This window comes from Strix aluco, chromosome Z, assembly GCF_031877795.1.
Source record: "Strix aluco isolate bStrAlu1 chromosome Z, bStrAlu1.hap1, whole genome shotgun sequence".
NCBI classification, from domain to species: Eukaryota; Metazoa; Chordata; class Aves; order Strigiformes; family Strigidae; genus Strix; species Strix aluco.
In genome coordinates this window covers 14856241-14873823 of record NC_133971.1, presented here as the reverse complement: position 1 = coordinate 14873823, position 17583 = coordinate 14856241, and the positions used below count along the sequence as shown (strand labels likewise).

Sequence of the window (17583 nt, the reverse complement as noted above, 5' to 3'; positions counted from 1 at the left end):
ATTCACATGCTCCGAAGTAGTGCTTAGGTGCACAAGGGAGATGGTGAAATTACTCTCTTAAGTGTTAGGCTATTTTTAGTTTTGGCTGTCATCCATTCCCCCAGTCATTAAAATTAACTCTATTAGTTGCAGAATTTCTTCATTTTGAAGAGCTAAGCAACACATAAACCATGACCAGTCTTCCAATAGCAGATACAAGTCCTCTACACCTCTCCTTCCATTACTAGAGGTATCTTACGAAAATGTTACAAGATGAGCTCTATTATGCTGTGTTTGACATGTTACTGGTTTAAAACCATGTAATAGTTTACCATGTATTCCAAAGATACCTTAATGAATCTTCAGAAATTGTCACAATCAGGAAAGTCAGGGACATGAAAAAAAATTACATGAACACAAGGTAAGATCTTCCTTTCAAATTAGTAATTTCCTAGCAAGAACTTTTATTTTGAAGGATAGCCTACTTGAGTTAGATCCCAGCACCTTCAGCAGAAGTGTAGGACTTTGGGAAGCAGCAGGAATTGGGTCGGAGGGGAGAGCAATCCCTCCCTGTGTGCTTCTTTCAGAGACCACCAGGCTCTTGCCGGTGGAGCACAAGGGGCCAGAAGTGAAATCAAGACCTATGTCTAAGTTGCTATATTAACCAGTTCTTTGCTTACACTGACAGCAGGAACATATCACCTTTGAGTTTCTTCTCTGAGTGTACCTCAAGAAATAATAATCTTTTCTTAACAGGGTAATTGAATTTACCAGAGTTCCTCCAGTGTGCCCTAAAATGTCACAGTTCATTACAGTACTGTGCAATGTGAAGACAAGTTACTGCCTTTTATGTTATAGAGAAATCTTTTTTAAAAGCCTGGCTTTATCAGTCTCCACTCTAGAAGGTTTTCAAAACCCAACTGGATAAAGCTTAGAGCAGCCTGGTCTGATATCACAAGTGTTCTTTGAGCAGGAGCTTGGATTTGAGAGATCCTGAGCTTCCTCACAACAAGAAATTATACCATGATCAGGTTAAATAATATTCAAAAACAGGAATTAAAAAAAAAAAAGTAATACACACTCCCAGGACTACTTGGTAAAGAAGCTATGCATAACCCTATAAAGAACATCCAAATTTGATTTGAGTATAAATTCAAGTTACAAAACACCACAAAAATTATTAACTCAAAACTTTTCCTTAAAGCCAACTCAACAGTTCAGCATGATCCACAAGTACCATTACTGTAACATAACTAAAATATTTAAGCTTGTAGAAATGAATATTTTTAATACACAAAGTGAAAAATCTACTAAACAGATTTCTGCATACAACTTTTAATGAAAACTCAGTGAAGGAACAGGAGCTAGCAGCAAGACTTTTGTTTTTTCTTTGTTTTACAGCATTGGATTTACATGCAGCATTATTAAATGGTAAGCTATCTAGACAGTAACATATCTAAGATATAAACATCATTTGAAATAAGTCCATTTTCACTAAGCCAATGAGTCAAAATTCCCTATTAAAACCTTGTTTGAATACAAAAATAGGAATCTTAACGAACAAGCAACAAACACACACATATATATTGTCTGATCAAAACATTATGTAATAGAAAATCCAAGTTTATGTATTACAAGAAAAAATGAGGTAACAGGTTCAAGTCATGGTTGACAGAGAATTGAAGACTCTCAAGATTTGTTCCAGAAGAATCCTCTTACATTTTGTTTCTGAAAGTGTGTTTTATCAGCTTCATAATGTGCCAAAAATTAAATAAAGCTTGTTATAAACAAATGTATTCTCTCCAAGGGTGAAAGAACAAGTTCACCAGTTATCAAAAAGCCCCAAGCAGCAGTTGCAGAGTTCACCAGATACACTGTTCAGTTTTAGTATCTGAATTACATCTAAGGCTGAATAGGCCTAGTATAGTATTTCTTTGGGCTCATTCAGATGACCAGGAATTGTATACTATGCACCATCAAGATTAAAACTTTTATTTAAAAGCCAGTCACATCAGAAATAGTTAAAATTTTTAGCAACTATTTTTTCTCTCTAAACCCCATTTTATGATCAGTTTTCAGTTGGAAAAAAACCAAAAACCACAACTTAAAGAATGTGGAAAATATTTTTAAACAAGGAAAATGTCTGAGGAAACCAAGATTTACTTAAGAACAAAAATACGTACTATTTTTAGTCTTAATTATTTTAAATATTAGATTTGATTAACTAGCTTCTGGTAGAAAAAAGCCTTCCTGAACTAGCTATCATTCAGAAAAGGATTCATCACTGTCTCAGCCAAGATTTTTAAAAATCCCAATGCCAGGCTTAGGCTACATTTTGCTTTCATTTGTTCTGACATTATTTACTCATTAAACCAGGGCTCAGGCTATAGTATATTATAGGATATGGAAGTTCCCAAGTAATATTACTTCGTAATTCAACATTAACCATCACAGATAGTTTAAAGAAGGGCAAGATGTTTAATTACAACAGTTTATCCTCCATGCAAGGCTCATAACTGTTTAATATCTTCATCCTTCAAGCAGTTGACTGGAGTTACACTGCTTGTGAACAGCATTAGGACTTTCCAGATGAGCACAAATGAAAGGAACTAGACTTCTGCTCTGTTATGCTCATGAGATATGAGTGGGATTTTAAGACATATACTGGAGAATGTTCATTTCAATACTTACAACTATTTTCTGAAACAACAAAAAATTTGAGTTCCAATAACAAAACTCTGGTGAGTTAAGTAATGCTGGTTTTCTGCTTTTGGGTATAAGTGGTCAGAAAATAACTATAAATGCCAATGTAGTCTACACTTACACTGCTGAAATAACAGACCTCAATTACTTACACTAAGACATAAAAAACAGCAAGAATGCTTGCAGAAAAGGACATATCTGGCCAGTGAGGATGTGTTATAACAAAATCAAATTGAACATTTTTCAGGTGTGCAGATTAAAAATGATAAGTAGTAAGATGTAGACTAAAGTATGACCTCCACATCTGTGATTTCTGACCTTGTTAACCCTTGCCAGGTCCTTTCAGTTTATAGAAAGACATGAAAACCCCTTACCTATATCACTGTTCCGACAGCAGCCCCCTTCAAGCCTTTCCCCATGTCCTCTGCCACAGACTCTGCATTCGGCTGAGCCTGCCAACCCTCTCAGCAGCAATGCACTTCCCACCTCACCAGCCACCCTCACTGTGCAGTGCCACGGCACCTCATCCTGCCCACAAAGCTCCAATGCTTGTCCCATGGCTGCCCTGGCTCCTGCCATGCAGCTCCACACATGCCTTCCCTGTGCTCCAGCCTACACTGAGGATGACTCCTTCTGGTTATTCACAGGATAACTATGTACTATCAATGCCAGAGCAGACTATAGCTTTCCTATTTATGGAAGAAATTAACTTGCTATGGTACTGTTATTTCAGTGAAGCATAGCCAGCCTCAGTGACTCTCACGTGACCTACAACTGAACTCATGGGAGGGAAGACCACAATTCCTTTTCTTTTGAAAAGCACCTAGCAGTTGATTAACAGCTCCTGGAGCAAAGGCAAATATGTAAAAGAGCATTGCTACCAACAAGACAACACTCAAATGCCCTTCCAGCATTACCGTCCTCAACCAAGAGCACTAGCTAAACTTTATCTTTGCTGAAACACAGGGTGCAGGGGGAAGAGGCTCACAGATTGGCAGGAGTTACCAGGGTGCACAAGAAAAGGGCTCAGTTCCGCAACTCCTCTCCATTGCACATGTGCCACCAACACACAACATCATCATCAGGACAGGGAACAAGGAGGAACACAATACCTTTCTGTACCCCTGCCACATGAAAAGCCCAGGAGTCTCCAATGATCTGGGTGTAAATTTTTAATTTTTTTTTTTTTCTTTTAAATCAGGGCAAGCAGACTGCCTGCAGAGAGCATCCTTTCAACCAGCACAAGCAGCCAGGTATGTCTACCTGGTTACCATTTTAGTAGATGAAATGCCTCTACAAAAACATGACCATTTAACTAGGACTAACACAATTGTGGAGGCTTCACTTTCCATCTTTTTCATGCATGTGTTTCATGCATCTCTATTATACTATTATTATATAAATATATTTATCATAAAAACCTTATCTAGTCCAAAATTTAATTTATTTCAAAATTTGCATTTTATTTAAAAATTTGCATTTCCTTCAGTAATAGCTCACTAACAAACTTCAAGCTACCATTAGCAAGACAAAACTCTGGTCTTACAAGAATCATCATGAGAAGTGACCCTCAAAATGCAGAGTTATTGTCAGAAGACCAATTCTAGCTAGTGGTATTTAACAGGACAAAAAAACAAAACCCGGCACACACTGCATATGTGAAGTAGATAGAAAAATGCAAAGCACGTAGAAGTTTTCTAATCTCTATTTTACACCATCAAAAATTACAACTGGATAGTTTCAAAACATACATTCAGTCGTGCTCAATGCAGAGCAAAGCATAGTTACTATATTGGAGTCGTGGCTTAATCCCAGCCAGCAACTAAGCACCACGGAGAAGGACAACTGGTATACCATAAAACATATTTACATATGCAGAACAACAGGGTAGATCTTACAGCTATCATTCTTTGAAAAACACACACTAGTGCTCATGTGTGGACTTTATCACAACTCTTTTTCACAAAAATATTGATAGAGAATTCCAACACACAAACAGTTTAAATGAACTCATTACAGAACACTGATAGATGTGCAACATCTGTAATACTCTTTCAACATGCACATAGCACTCTTACAAAGCACCATTTCTTCTAAAACATAATAGATGCACTGGTGACAGTTGAAGTATAAAAATAAACACAATCACTCTGTTAAAAAATTAGTGCAAAAGTATAATTTTTTTTCTCATTTAAAAATGTATATTATTTTTTCCAAAGACTTTTAATAGTATTATTCTCTTACAAAAATCAAGAAGTCCTGCACAATTCCATCTCTGCTCATGCTGAATATTATGATGTATCTGATGTCCTATATTCCCCTACCTTTGATCAAGAGCTCTTAAACTCTTTAAACTGAATTAGACAATGTTTAAAAAAATAAATCTAGTATTTCTAGCTCTGTTCTAAGTTTATTAAATGTTTCAGTTACTCTCCATGGTCTCAATATATTATATGTTTTATTGAGAGTGACCCATTTACAATAATTTCTAACCGGTGAGATATATCCATCTTAACTCATTATTTATGTCATTAAATAAAAAGTCCTAGCTTTCTTAAAGAACAATAGAGCACAGCATCCCTAGTGCAATGTATTATAATTCAGTCTGAAGCAGAACTACACTTCTCCCATATTTCGAAAAAAAGTTGAAAAATGTTTTCAACTGTCAGAGAACTGTTCAATTAAAGGCTGCTTTAAACTTCGTAATCCAGAAGTGTTGTAAGAGTCCCTTTTCTTCCAACAACTCGTCAATGAAAGGTGGACATCCAGTCCTATCAGTCATTTAAAGAATGTGTGCAAAGATAATTTAATTGGAATATTCTATGAAGCAGTTAATTTTACTAAGATCTCAGACACTGAAATAATGCTTCCTGTTAAAGGGACACCTACACTAACCAGTGTTCAAAGGCTCACATTAAGCTGATTAAACTATAACATAACACTGCCCCAAATCTTATTCCAAGATATTTTCTCATATGTGTTTTTCTTCTTAAAACAAAGATTATATTGCAAATCTGAAAGCAAGTCCAGTTTTTTGGGAGGGTTGGGTTTGGGTTTTTTTTCACACAATACGGAAGAAGGTCCCTTTAACAAGGAAGGAGACAGGTATCACTTAATCAGGATGTGGGAATGGAATCTGTACCTATGGGTAAATGGCAATGCGTTCTGGGTTGGTTCAGCCCTTGGTTCTGAGTTCTGCGTCACTTCCGGTGTAGCTCTCTCGTCATCTGTCCCGTTAATACTTTCCGGTGTTAAAGGAGACTGAATATCCCCTCCGGCTGATTCCTTAAGTAAAACAAACAACACATTAAAATTACAAACTGACCTGTTCAGGAAGGCTATGTGCATATGAGCACTAGCACTAATTTTTAAATGATACACAAATTGTAGGTAATACTAACGTTAGGCTCAGATTTCCAGCATCCCTCGTATTTCATCATGTGAATTTAATTCAGAAGTATATTACCATAAGATTCACATTATCTTGTACAAAACACAACTGACCCATGGATTATTTGCAAGTATCCAGCCTCCTGCTTATTACAGACCTCTCTCTCTCCTCTCTTACCTGTATTACATTCAGCCCTCATTCTGCTACATAATAGGTGACCACTGACACCCAGGATTCTTGTCTCTTACTTTATATTCTAGCACGGTAAAAAAACAGTTCTGATATTTGTTTCAGAATCTAGCTTTCACATTGTTTATTAACCAAAGTGAACAGTGGAAGGGCTATTGGTGGTGCGTTCACAATTTCACCTATGAGCCATCTGTAAAGGACACTTTTTCATCAGAGTCCTTGCAAAACTTTTGTAGGCATGTTAAGCCTGGCCTAACTCTTGCTGGTCATGGTATTATCTAGGAAGGAGAATACTCCAGCTATACCCAGGCAGCTTCCACTATGCCTGTGTAACAGGACACCTGAAAAACTTAATGGCTTCCTCCCAGCAGAAGGCACTGATGCAGTTTTAATCATCCTTTATCACGCCAACATGTACATTTGTGTCTTGGCCAACAAACACCATTTGCTGATTTCTAGTCACCAAAAAGTACTTCTTCTTTATACAAAGTACACCCTTGTAGCCCACATCCTAAGTTAGAACATTACAGGCTTTTCAGCCCCTGTATGTGGTTTAATTTTAGTATTTTCTCTCCTATATACATTATTGCAGGAGACAAGCGAGTCATGTAAGCTAAGTAGCTCACCTCAATTTTAAAATGTCTTAGTAGGCTTTTAGTAATCAAGTGGTAACATTTTACTCTAAGATAGAAGAGTTTCATGAATAAAGTTCAATGAATGTCATGGAGTGGTGTCTATACAGCAGAGGGCCAGCTGTATTACAGTATTACCAAAAGCTAAGCATCTCCTATGGCCACACAGCCTTATACCATCTGCATCAGCAACAGATAGAACTGCTGTATAGTATTATAAAATTGAAGTACAAGCAGAGTCTCTGGAAGGCCAGCAGGTCCTCTTCCCAGCTCTTTGACACTCTGTATAGGAAGCTGAAGAACAGCAACCTTAGAAGGAATTGCGAAGTAGCTGAAAATGGTCATGATCTTACAAGATCAGGGTTTAATTTTGAGCTTCCAGTTGTAGCCTTCAATTAGTTTACAAGGATAAGGCTTTCTGAAAGCCAGTATCGAATCTGATCCTTCATCTATAGGAAATGTTGTCCTTGAGTCTGAGATTTAACTAGATGGAAAAACTCAGTTCTTTTAAAGAAAGTAAGGTCTGGCTGTCATGACCACCTTCCACATCTTTCTGGTGTCCCTTAACCAAAAACATTGTTCAACAGTTTTTTTGCACTTTAAATTACATTAAGCATTTGCAACACAAGTGTCATGATTTTGCTTTTATTCTGTCATATTTCTCACTTAGTGAGAGATATGTATCTTACCACAACTTTCATTAGCGGATGATACAACATTTTAACACCGACTTGAAGTTCTATTATATTTAGTACTCATCAGGTAATACAATGCACATGCACCAGTGTCTCCATTCTGCACCTTATTAAATTCCTGCTGATTAGAAAGCAGAAATAACTAGCTGATTTAATTCCACAGATATAAAGTGTTATTTACAACTAATTTTTTTATTCTATGAATGCAAACTGTTACCTACTTTCAGGCAGAATCTTGTTAGTTTATACTCAAAACTATTATCTTAAGTGTTAACACTTTAAAAGTCAAAATTAAATCAATTTTTACAGAACAATTTTACTGAACTGAAACTGAATTAAAATTAAGTGTGAAATGAGAGCAGAGGTGTCAAGATAATCAGGCAAATGAATTATTTTATACGTATTCTATGGTTTTGTTTATTATCCTCTGATTTGATAAACAGTTTCTACTGACATTAGATGAAAGCCTTTATGGACCCAAGAGCTTCTCTTTTAATTGTTCCTCTTCCCAAACTACACTAGATATTCTAAAAAATACATACCACATGCTACAAAACCTGGATGGCTTGTATCTTTAAGCTAAAATTCCTACAATGCTATTATTAGATACATAAAGCCAGAGCCTACTTATTAAAATGTTTCAAGTGTAAATGCATAAAAACTATTTCAACAGAAGAAAAACAAATATGCACGTTCCATCTAGGCTTATTTTTCAGTAAAGCACTTTCATAGACTTCTAATATGAATGAAATTCAAGTGACAAAAATTAATGCAGACAAAACATCACAGGTTATGTAATACCTTAAGGTTCACTGCCTGCAAACTCATGAGGGGCTGATTTTGTATGTACAAGAGAAACATCAGACTCTAGTATGTATTTCTTCCATCAATAATACAGGTTAATCGGTGCTCTCACACAACCACAATTATCCCTGCCTCATAAATAACTTATTTGCAGCCAACTACAATGAAGCTGGCTATGAATAAAGCACGAAGACAACAGAAAAAGGCACTTAGGCTGAACAAAATTTTTACATATGTTTACAAACAATATGTTCCCATTTTATATTATATTGAGCAACTGATGTCATCTACCCAGACTTGTGCAAAGCATCTGACACTGTCCTGCATGATATCCTTGTCTCTAAATTGGAGAGACATGGATTTGATGGATGGAACACTCAGTAAGGAATTGGCTTGATGGTTGCACTCAATAAGGAATTGGCTTGATGGTTGCACTCAAAGAGTTGTGGTCAACTGTAGGAGTCTGGGCCGCGCTGGGAGAAAGTTAGTGCAGACAGAATAATGCAAGGACGAAGACAAGGCAAGCAAAATAAGGCTGGCAAAAACACACAAGATAGCAGATAAGTGAGAAACACCTGTGGTCAGCAAAAGCACACAAGTCTGAGCAAAACAGGGTATGAGATAAGGGAGTTTTGGCAAGTTTTGGGCTTTACGTGCTAATTGCAATTAACCAATGCAAATGCTTGTAGAGGCGCGTGAACAGCGCGTGTAGATGACCTGTAGCCTATTAGAAGATAGATGAGTGCGTGTACGGAACTTAGTAGAATATAAATGTAACCAGAAAAGGAAAAATAAAAAAAGATGGACGACCTGATCATCACATTGGTGTTGCGTCGTTTCTGTTCCCGCTTGGAGAAATAAGGACCCCGGCTAATGGTGACCCCGACAGTCAACAGCTTGATGTCCAAGTGGAGAGCAGTGATGAGCGGAGTTCCTCAGTGGTCAGTATTGGGACTAGTGCCATTTACCATCTTTGCTGGTGACATGGACAGTGGGATCGAATGCACCCTTGGCAAGTTTGCTGGAGGGAAGGGATGGCATCCAGAGGGGCCAGAGATGGCCAGAGATGGGCCCATGAAAACCTCATTAAGTTCAACAAGGCCAAGCACACGGGTTGAGGCAATGAGTAGATTGAGAGCAGCCCTGCAGAGAAGGACTTGGGGGTGTTAGTGGATGGAAAACTGACAGTCAACAATGTGCAGTCCAGAGAGCCAACTGTATCCTCGGCTGAACCAAGGGAAGTGAGGTCAGCAGGTCAGGGGAGATGATTCTGCCCCTCTATTCTGCTCTCATGAGACCTCACCTGGAGTACTGTGTCCAGCTCTGGGGCCCCCAGCATAAGAAAGACATGAACCTGCTCAAGTGGGTCTAGAGGAGGGCCACAAAGATGATCGGGGGCTGGAACACCTCCTTCATGAGGACAGGCTGAGAGAGTTGGAGTTTTTTAGCCTAGAGAAGAGAGGCTCTGGGGAGACCTTACAGAAGCCTTCCAGTACTTCAAGAGGGCCTATAGGAAAGATGGGGACGGACTCTTTACCATGGAGCACAGTGATAGGATGAGGGGTAATGGTTTTAAACTGAAAGAGGGTAGATTTATGTTAGATATCCGGAATTAATTCTTCACTGTGAAGGTGGGTGAGACACTGGAACAGGTTGCCCAAGAAGCTGTGGTTGCCCCCTCCCTGGAAGTGTTCGAGGCCAGGTTGGACGGGGCTTAGAGCAACCCGGTCTGGTGGAAGGTGTCCCTGCCCATAGCATGGGGGGGTTGGAACTGGATGGTCTTTAAGGTCCCTTCCAACCGAAAGCATTCTATGATTCTATGGTTAATTAGAGCAAGTAAAAGAATTTTAGAAACATTTTTATGAGATGTTCACCCATAATGAAGTTTTTATTCCATACCATTATAGCTTCACACATCCACTCCAGACTTTACAGAGTTGGGGGAAGAAATTGCGGTTAGCTTAAAAAGAGGTTTTCACCATTCTAACATTCAGTTACATAGACACTGTATGGAAAAAACAGTGCTTAAATTGAAAATGACAAGCGTTCCTGTAAATCAACGATATATTTCCCATTCAAGACAGCTACAAATAGGTATTTCATGCATTTGAGAAGAAAGGATTAACAGCTCTCCTGTAGTGTAAAACCACTATCATATCATATACAGGTTTCTGAAAGATATTGAACTTTAAGTCACTCAACCATCCCAGATATATAGGGACTGAGGATTAATATTTTTCTACATGACAAGTAAATGTGAGTCTGACTCAGGTATATTTTGTTATTTAAGAGTTTGTCAGAGATCTGCACTGTCTAAAGGGGCTCTGGCCCTACTAATGAGTATGCAGGACTCCAGTGATGCCAAGCAATATAAAAGCGACAGTGCCTACAGTATGTAAACTAAACATGACAGAGGAGAATTCATCTAAAGATGCCTTAAATTTCCAAATCTCATAAACAAAACGCATACACTCACAAAGAGTCCTTGAAGTAAAACAAGCAGACTTCACAGCACAGATGAAGGCACCTTTTAATGGTGACTAAATACAGAAGAAAAGGAGGAATAGGTGGTTCTAAACTCATGAACAAACCAAAGCAATTCCAGCTTTTCTTATTAAGTATTATCCTTGTTTTCTCATTAAGAATTCCATACACTTCCTGGATATTGCTGTTCTTCATAGTGCTTCAGTACTGACTGGCAATGGCATGTCTGCCAGCTACTGATTCAGATACCATAACACATGTGAAACATTTGTTCCAGTACAGAAATTCACACAACATCCTAAAAAGTTACTTTTCCCACAAGCTTTATAAGTAAATTTTGTACTTCTACAAAGAAGCCACCAACAGGTGACGAACCATGACCATTTTGCCAAAAGCAACCCATTCCTTGCACTAAAAATGCTGTGATTCTAAAACTTTCCAGGCAATAGCTATTCCTACTAGTCTGCATTGGAGGGGCTCAGAATGACAGACAAGACTATTTTGAGTAAATTACTCATCTCACCACACAATTTCAGAAATTAACATAGGTCTTAATCTGAAATGACTGGAGTAAAAAGAAGTATCTGAGGACAGATTCTTGCTTATAGAAAAAGTACTGAGGTTCAGACTCCAGTTGGTTATAAGACTGATTGGGTGAGGCCACAAACTGCACAAACTGCCCTATTTGGTTCTGTACTTGAACCTAATTAAGGTTAGCTTAAAAAAGAAAAAAAAAAGGGGGGATGAGAGTGATGACACAGTTTTCAGGTTATTGTTTCATGCAGCTCAGCGAACTCCAGATTGAAGTGCTGCTCTTTCAGCACACTGGCAAGCTTGTAACTGAAAACAGACCATGGGTGGCTTGTCACGGTAAGATCCATGAGTTTATAACATGAGCAAAGTAATTCCCTATATTAAAAGATGGGTCTGGGAAACAGGACATAGCACAGCAGGGAAGCCAGTATTTTAGTTTTATATAAACGAGATAAGAGCATTGCAAAGCTTTATTACTTAAGGCTGAGCCAATGGGACACCAGACGGGATACCTAATGTGCATAGGTGGTCTTAGAAGTACCAAAATATACAACTTCTTTCCAGGCTGAAGCCTCCAAACATACCAACTATAGATAAAAGTGTGTATTATTATATGAATCCATCTTAATACAGATGGGTCAAAAGCACAAGTTCTCTGACAGAAATAAGGTTTTCCTCTTCATTTCAAGAAAGCAACATGCACTTGGTGGGATTACACATAACAAAGCAGCATCTCTCTTGAATTTGTTGGTTCAGGCCACTGTGTTTCTCTGGACAAGTTAAGTCAAAGTAAATTGAGATTTTATATATTATCTGATATTCTGGGAAATTAAAGCAGAACCTGTTGGCAAATAGGAGGAGAACAGGCAGTACTGAAGAAACAGTAAGAATGCTGAGTTTAAAATCAGCAGCAGCATAACTTAGGGGAAAAGGAACTCCTGCTATTAAGTACCTGCAAATTGGGCTATGTCTTGTTTTCTTTCTACTATGTGTTTCACACAAACACAAAGAGAAGGAGTACATGCCATCAGATGAAATACTGTATCCAAAAAATACTCCATGGAACTACTACTTCCCAGCCACTGAGGCACTTGTCTGGTGGAAATATATAGCCAAATAGCACCAACACTCTGATGAAGCTCATAACGCCTTAGAGAAACAGCCTAACTTCAGTGGACTTTAGATAAGATTATTCTCACGTTTTAACATGACTAACTCTGGTAAGTACTTGAACTACAAATACATATTCTATTTCCGAGATATTTCTGTTGTTATCTTTTGTTTTCTATTTCTCCTTAGTTTCACAAGTTTTTGCAGGACATTCAGAATTGAAACTCACACATACCAGCAGTATTTGCATGGTTACATCAAACAAGTGAAGAGCAAATACCTTGCGCAGGGTTTTGGCACACTAGTTGCAGACATATTTTAATAAAGATTCAGTCTATAGGGACATACTCAATGCAGATAAAAGCACACGTACTTTTTCTCTTTTAGAATTATGCAGAGAGGGTGGTCAGTGTACCATATCTGGTACTTTAATTAACTGGTACATAGTAAGGGCATTTTTTTAAGCAGTAGCAAGAGAAATATATAATTTTATTTAAGTTTGACGTGTATTTTCCAGTTTTGATATGCAGTATCTTCCTACCTATTATTAATTTAATGCAGAAGGATATCTGCAAGTCCAAGGCAGCAGAGGGATTGACACTTAACTGGGCTACTGTTACAGAGCTCACTACTCACACACTACCTTCCAATGCCTTTCCTGTCAAAGCTTCCTAAAAAAGCCAGTTTCCTGCAAAGTCTTGACTGGCCACTGAAAATATCTCCTTCTTCTTTTACTCTCCCTATCTGCTGAGGATCACTATGCTAAAGGGAAAGAAGAGCTGTAAAATGACTGAGAAAGGCAACACTTGAATTATTTGCCTATAGCCACTTTTTGGCAGATGATCAAAATGACAGTAAGTGTTCCTCCAAGTTTCTCTAGGGTCCCACCTTACTTCTCCACTACCAAGCACCCATCTTCCTCCTGGTCATAAATCTCCTTGAACGAGCTTCAGCACCAATGGAAGCGCTGCAGTTTGCCATGAAGCCACCACTTCTCATATGCTCCAAACTTCGAAGTTACTAATGCAACTCCCTTCTCTCTGGGGAGCTAACGAGAAGCATGAAGTATGTGAAGACTATTATGCTGATGTGTCAGCACTTGCACTAACTGTATCTTTCAGAATAATATGCTAACTTATCAACACTGCGAAAAGCCAAGAGATGAAAGGTAAGGCCTAAATATGAAATTATTCCTAAGTGTGCAGTAATTAAATTGCAGCTCTCAGCCTGCATTATAGAATTGCTCAAGGTAACATTTCTGTAACTGCCTACGGTATAAAATGTTAGGTTCCAAGTATAAAAGGAAATCTGTACAGGAATATGAACAATATTAATAGCTCATATAGTTTAAGAAAAAGCTTTAACTCTGGGCAGCTCCTCGACGAAAGTATCTTGTCTCTGAGTGAGTAGTTCAAATTTATGTCCAAACCAAATAAGAAGTCACCCCATTTGACAGTGTCAGATTTAACTTCTGAGTCCAGACTATTAATCAACATGTCAAAAGAGAAACAGCGTAACTGTTCTGCCTATAATACTGAGTAACCTTGCAGAAGCACTTCAAAAGCTAAGTGTATATTAGGTTATAATATTGAAATACCTACTTCCATTAGCTCTGTGCTTATTTATAGAATTTATCAGAAATTTAGAGACAGTCAAGAAAACTAATTTTAAAAGACTGCCTTACAGTAGAGCAAGCAGTTTCCTGTTAATACCAAAAGCCAACCTAGCACTTGGGCAAAATGCCTACTGGGAAGACAACATGAGTTTGGTTCATTGTGATTATTCTTGTGGTTTCCACTGACTTCCCTTGGAAGGACACCAGATGTAGCTTTCTGGTGGCAATAAAACTATGTGTACAGCATGTTGCAGAATGCCTGCCATCCTTGTTTCATCAAAGATCAGAAGCATATTACAGTCAAAGCACCGAAGAGATGCACTGATTCAATGAATGAAGACTCCCCAGAAAAAAGACTTGGCTGCATAAATCCTACTCAACAGAGAAACCCCTGCTGTAGTTTTAAAGCTGCTTCATCCTCCAAGAGAAGGAATTGCTTTTGTCTTCACTATTGCTAAAAACAAAGCAAATAGCTACACACAGAGCCAGAAACACTGGATGGGGGGTGTGGGAGTGGAGGGGCATAAAAGCCTCATGCAATTTCTTTTTTCAAAGCAAATTCAAAGTACTCGTTTTTAAGCGAATTAATTTTAGGCATGACTAATGTAAATGTGACTATATTAATTTATCCTCCTGTTAGGCCTATATTAACCCAGTTCATGTTTTGAGATACCTTTTATAAACTCTTCTTTTACATCATGGCTAACTGTAATAAAACTCCAGAACCAGCATGCGATTCTGTCATCTTCCTTCAACACATTTCACAAGTGAATACTACACAGTAGGAAATAAGTAAAAATAGTTTGCTGTTTTAACTTTGATTTATGTTGTAATGATTCTTCTATAAAAGTAATTTAGAGTGTGCCACCTGAAGTTTCATAGATACAATAAGGAAAAACACAAAAGGTGTTTACTATAGATTTACTTACATAACTGCTGACCATGTTTACTCATTTTCTAGGGAAAGCTCAAAGAAAGGAATGGGAATAAATAAAATGCCAATTTTATTTTAAAGCAGTCCATTCGACACTTCTGTAGTGTATGTTAAATGTATTCTTAGAATTCTTGACATTTCTAGCTGACTGTTGAGGGGTAACTGGGAAGTACCCATTTTTAATACAACATGTGTGTGTAAGATAGAATACACTAAGTAGCACAGATACGAAGTACTAAGCTTGAATCAGGCAATAAGACTCACTTGAGAGGGTGTACTTGTTAGCTCCATCTTTTCTTGGGATTTTTCCTTTGCTAGTCGTGCAGCTTCTTTGAATTCCTGAAATTTTTCAGCAAACTGAAGGTACATATGTTTAAAAAAAAAGGAAAAAGAGAAAGAGTAGGCGTCAAGTAGTACATTACATGCAGAACAGAATGATGTACTTAACATTTTACAAAGTCAAATTCTGTCAGTAGAATTTTTAAATTTTTCTCCTTATTAGATACTCATTTAAGTGAGTTACACAGTGATAATACCATTCAGTACCTTTCAGACATAATGTACACTGTTTATGTCAGGAAAATTATGATGCAGTGAAGTTTGCTCTGTTACTGATAGTGTTAAAAAAAACCTCAGGTCAGAGATGGCTAATAATAGTGACAAGTTGCCTTACACGGGTGCTTTCAGGTTCAGGTTTTACTCTCCTTCTGACAACAAATGATCTAGCTCCAAAGCCTACTGTGGTCACTATTAGCCTAGAGATTTCATTGGGCTTCATTTTTTCATGACTGAAACAATACTGATTTCTTTCCAAATTTTAACAGCATTTATAATTTCAACAGTTAATTAGGAAAGCAGCAGTGGGAATACTGAGTCAAGTTCATTTCTTGAGTGTTCACTGACATCAATCAAGTTAAAGAACAAATTCACTGAACACTTGCATATACTGAACACTAAATTCAAGAATTGCACATTGAACTGCCATATGAAGCTTGATTTCTATGCTACATGTACCTCTTCCAAAAAATAGCTTAAGCAGCAATTTAGAAATACACACACCCTTAAACTGGAGAGATTAAAGCAATTTATTAAAAACAGGGCCCAGTTTCTCTGGCTAGAGAAAAATTTGGCTTCATAGATCTCAGCCTGACACTACACTAATTGCTATAGTAGCCAAGCATTTGTTTTTGTTTCCTACTGCTTTTATACAGAACACTATCTCATTATGATCAGCTTAAGATGAAATGAATCTGCAAAAACATTGGAAGCTTCACCAACAGCTTCTAAATATCTCCAGCAGCAGCATACAAAGAAATTGCTTTTCACGGCATGTATTTAGAAGGGACGAAGACTACCTTTTTGTGACACAACCTCCTCAACTATTTTCAATCAGAACTTCACTTGCTAAGCAAGACCTAAGAAACCTCATTGTCTTTAAATGCCTCCTCTGGGTAGGCTATTAGTATTTAAGGAAATATAATTCCTCTCCACTATAAATACCCTATATTTCACCTGTCAGGTTATTTAAAAGCATATGTTTCCTGAATATAGAAGGAGACAAAAGATACTATCCTGAAAGTCTAATCCAGCATCAATAAATTGCTGATAAAACTGGCAACAGATCACCAGAACTAGATGATACTTATTCAAGACTTGTACAGAGTCTTCAGTATCAGCTACACAATACTTGTACCTGATGGGTAACATATTAACTATAAGACCAGAAGATTGGTAAATTCAAAAACATGATGCTGAGGTTTAGAATAAATGGCTGAAGACATAGAAGGCAGTTAAGTATCATCCTCTGTATCATAGTGGTAAAAACTGTAAAAAAATACATGATAGACAGATAAATAGAAAACATTCTAACAAAGAGCTCGCAAGGCTAATATAGTGGAAATTTTCACAGATTTACTAGAATTCTTTGAGATAGATAGGTGAGGGATAATAGCAATCTCTTGATAAAATTCCTGAATAACAAAGATGAGAGCTCATGGTATGAAAGGAAAGGTTATCTGGAGGATCAGTATTTTAAGGAAAAGATGAAAAAATTGTGCAGGGAGTTTACAAGAGGCTCTTACAAGTATCTGCAGTAGCACTTTGGCTATTTAACATACTCTTTAAGTTATATGGAATAAATCAGGTCAACTAATTCAAAGGGGTAAAACAGACAGCAAACCTGAAAAGGAGTACTTCTTCTCATACATCAGGATACTGTCAAAAGCACATACTTATATTCCAAATGAGAAAGTAGTCTCAGCTTTTTCTAAAAATCATGGGACATTCTGTTCCTGCTACTGCAGCAGCAAGAGGGACTCTCCCCTAGTAATTAGTTTAGGAGGACAAAGGTACATGAACCAAAACCAAATAGTCCAAACATCTAACATCTACTATAAGCTAAGCAGAAAATTATCTGAGAATAAACAGTTTATTCTACCTGTTCTGATTATTTACTTCATTAACCTGTTGAGATCAGTCAGACTAGACTAAGCTTTGCGTGGTTGCAGGCTGTC

At 37.5% G+C, this 17583-nt stretch overlaps 1 protein-coding gene across 1 annotated transcript in view; it reads right to left on the bottom strand.

Annotated features, from left to right (window-relative positions):
• The window catches only part of HOMER1 (homer scaffold protein 1), a 95801-nt gene that overhangs the window by 41645 nt on the left and 36573 nt on the right, over positions 1 to 17583 (bottom strand). The window contains exons 4-5 of the mRNA XM_074813238.1: positions 15335 to 15427; positions 5825 to 5967 (exon numbers count right to left, since the gene is read on the bottom strand). Of these exons, the coding sequence (XP_074669339.1) occupies positions 5825 to 5967; positions 15335 to 15427 (236 nt within the window). The remainder of the gene's footprint in view (positions 1 to 5824; positions 5968 to 15334; positions 15428 to 17583) is intronic.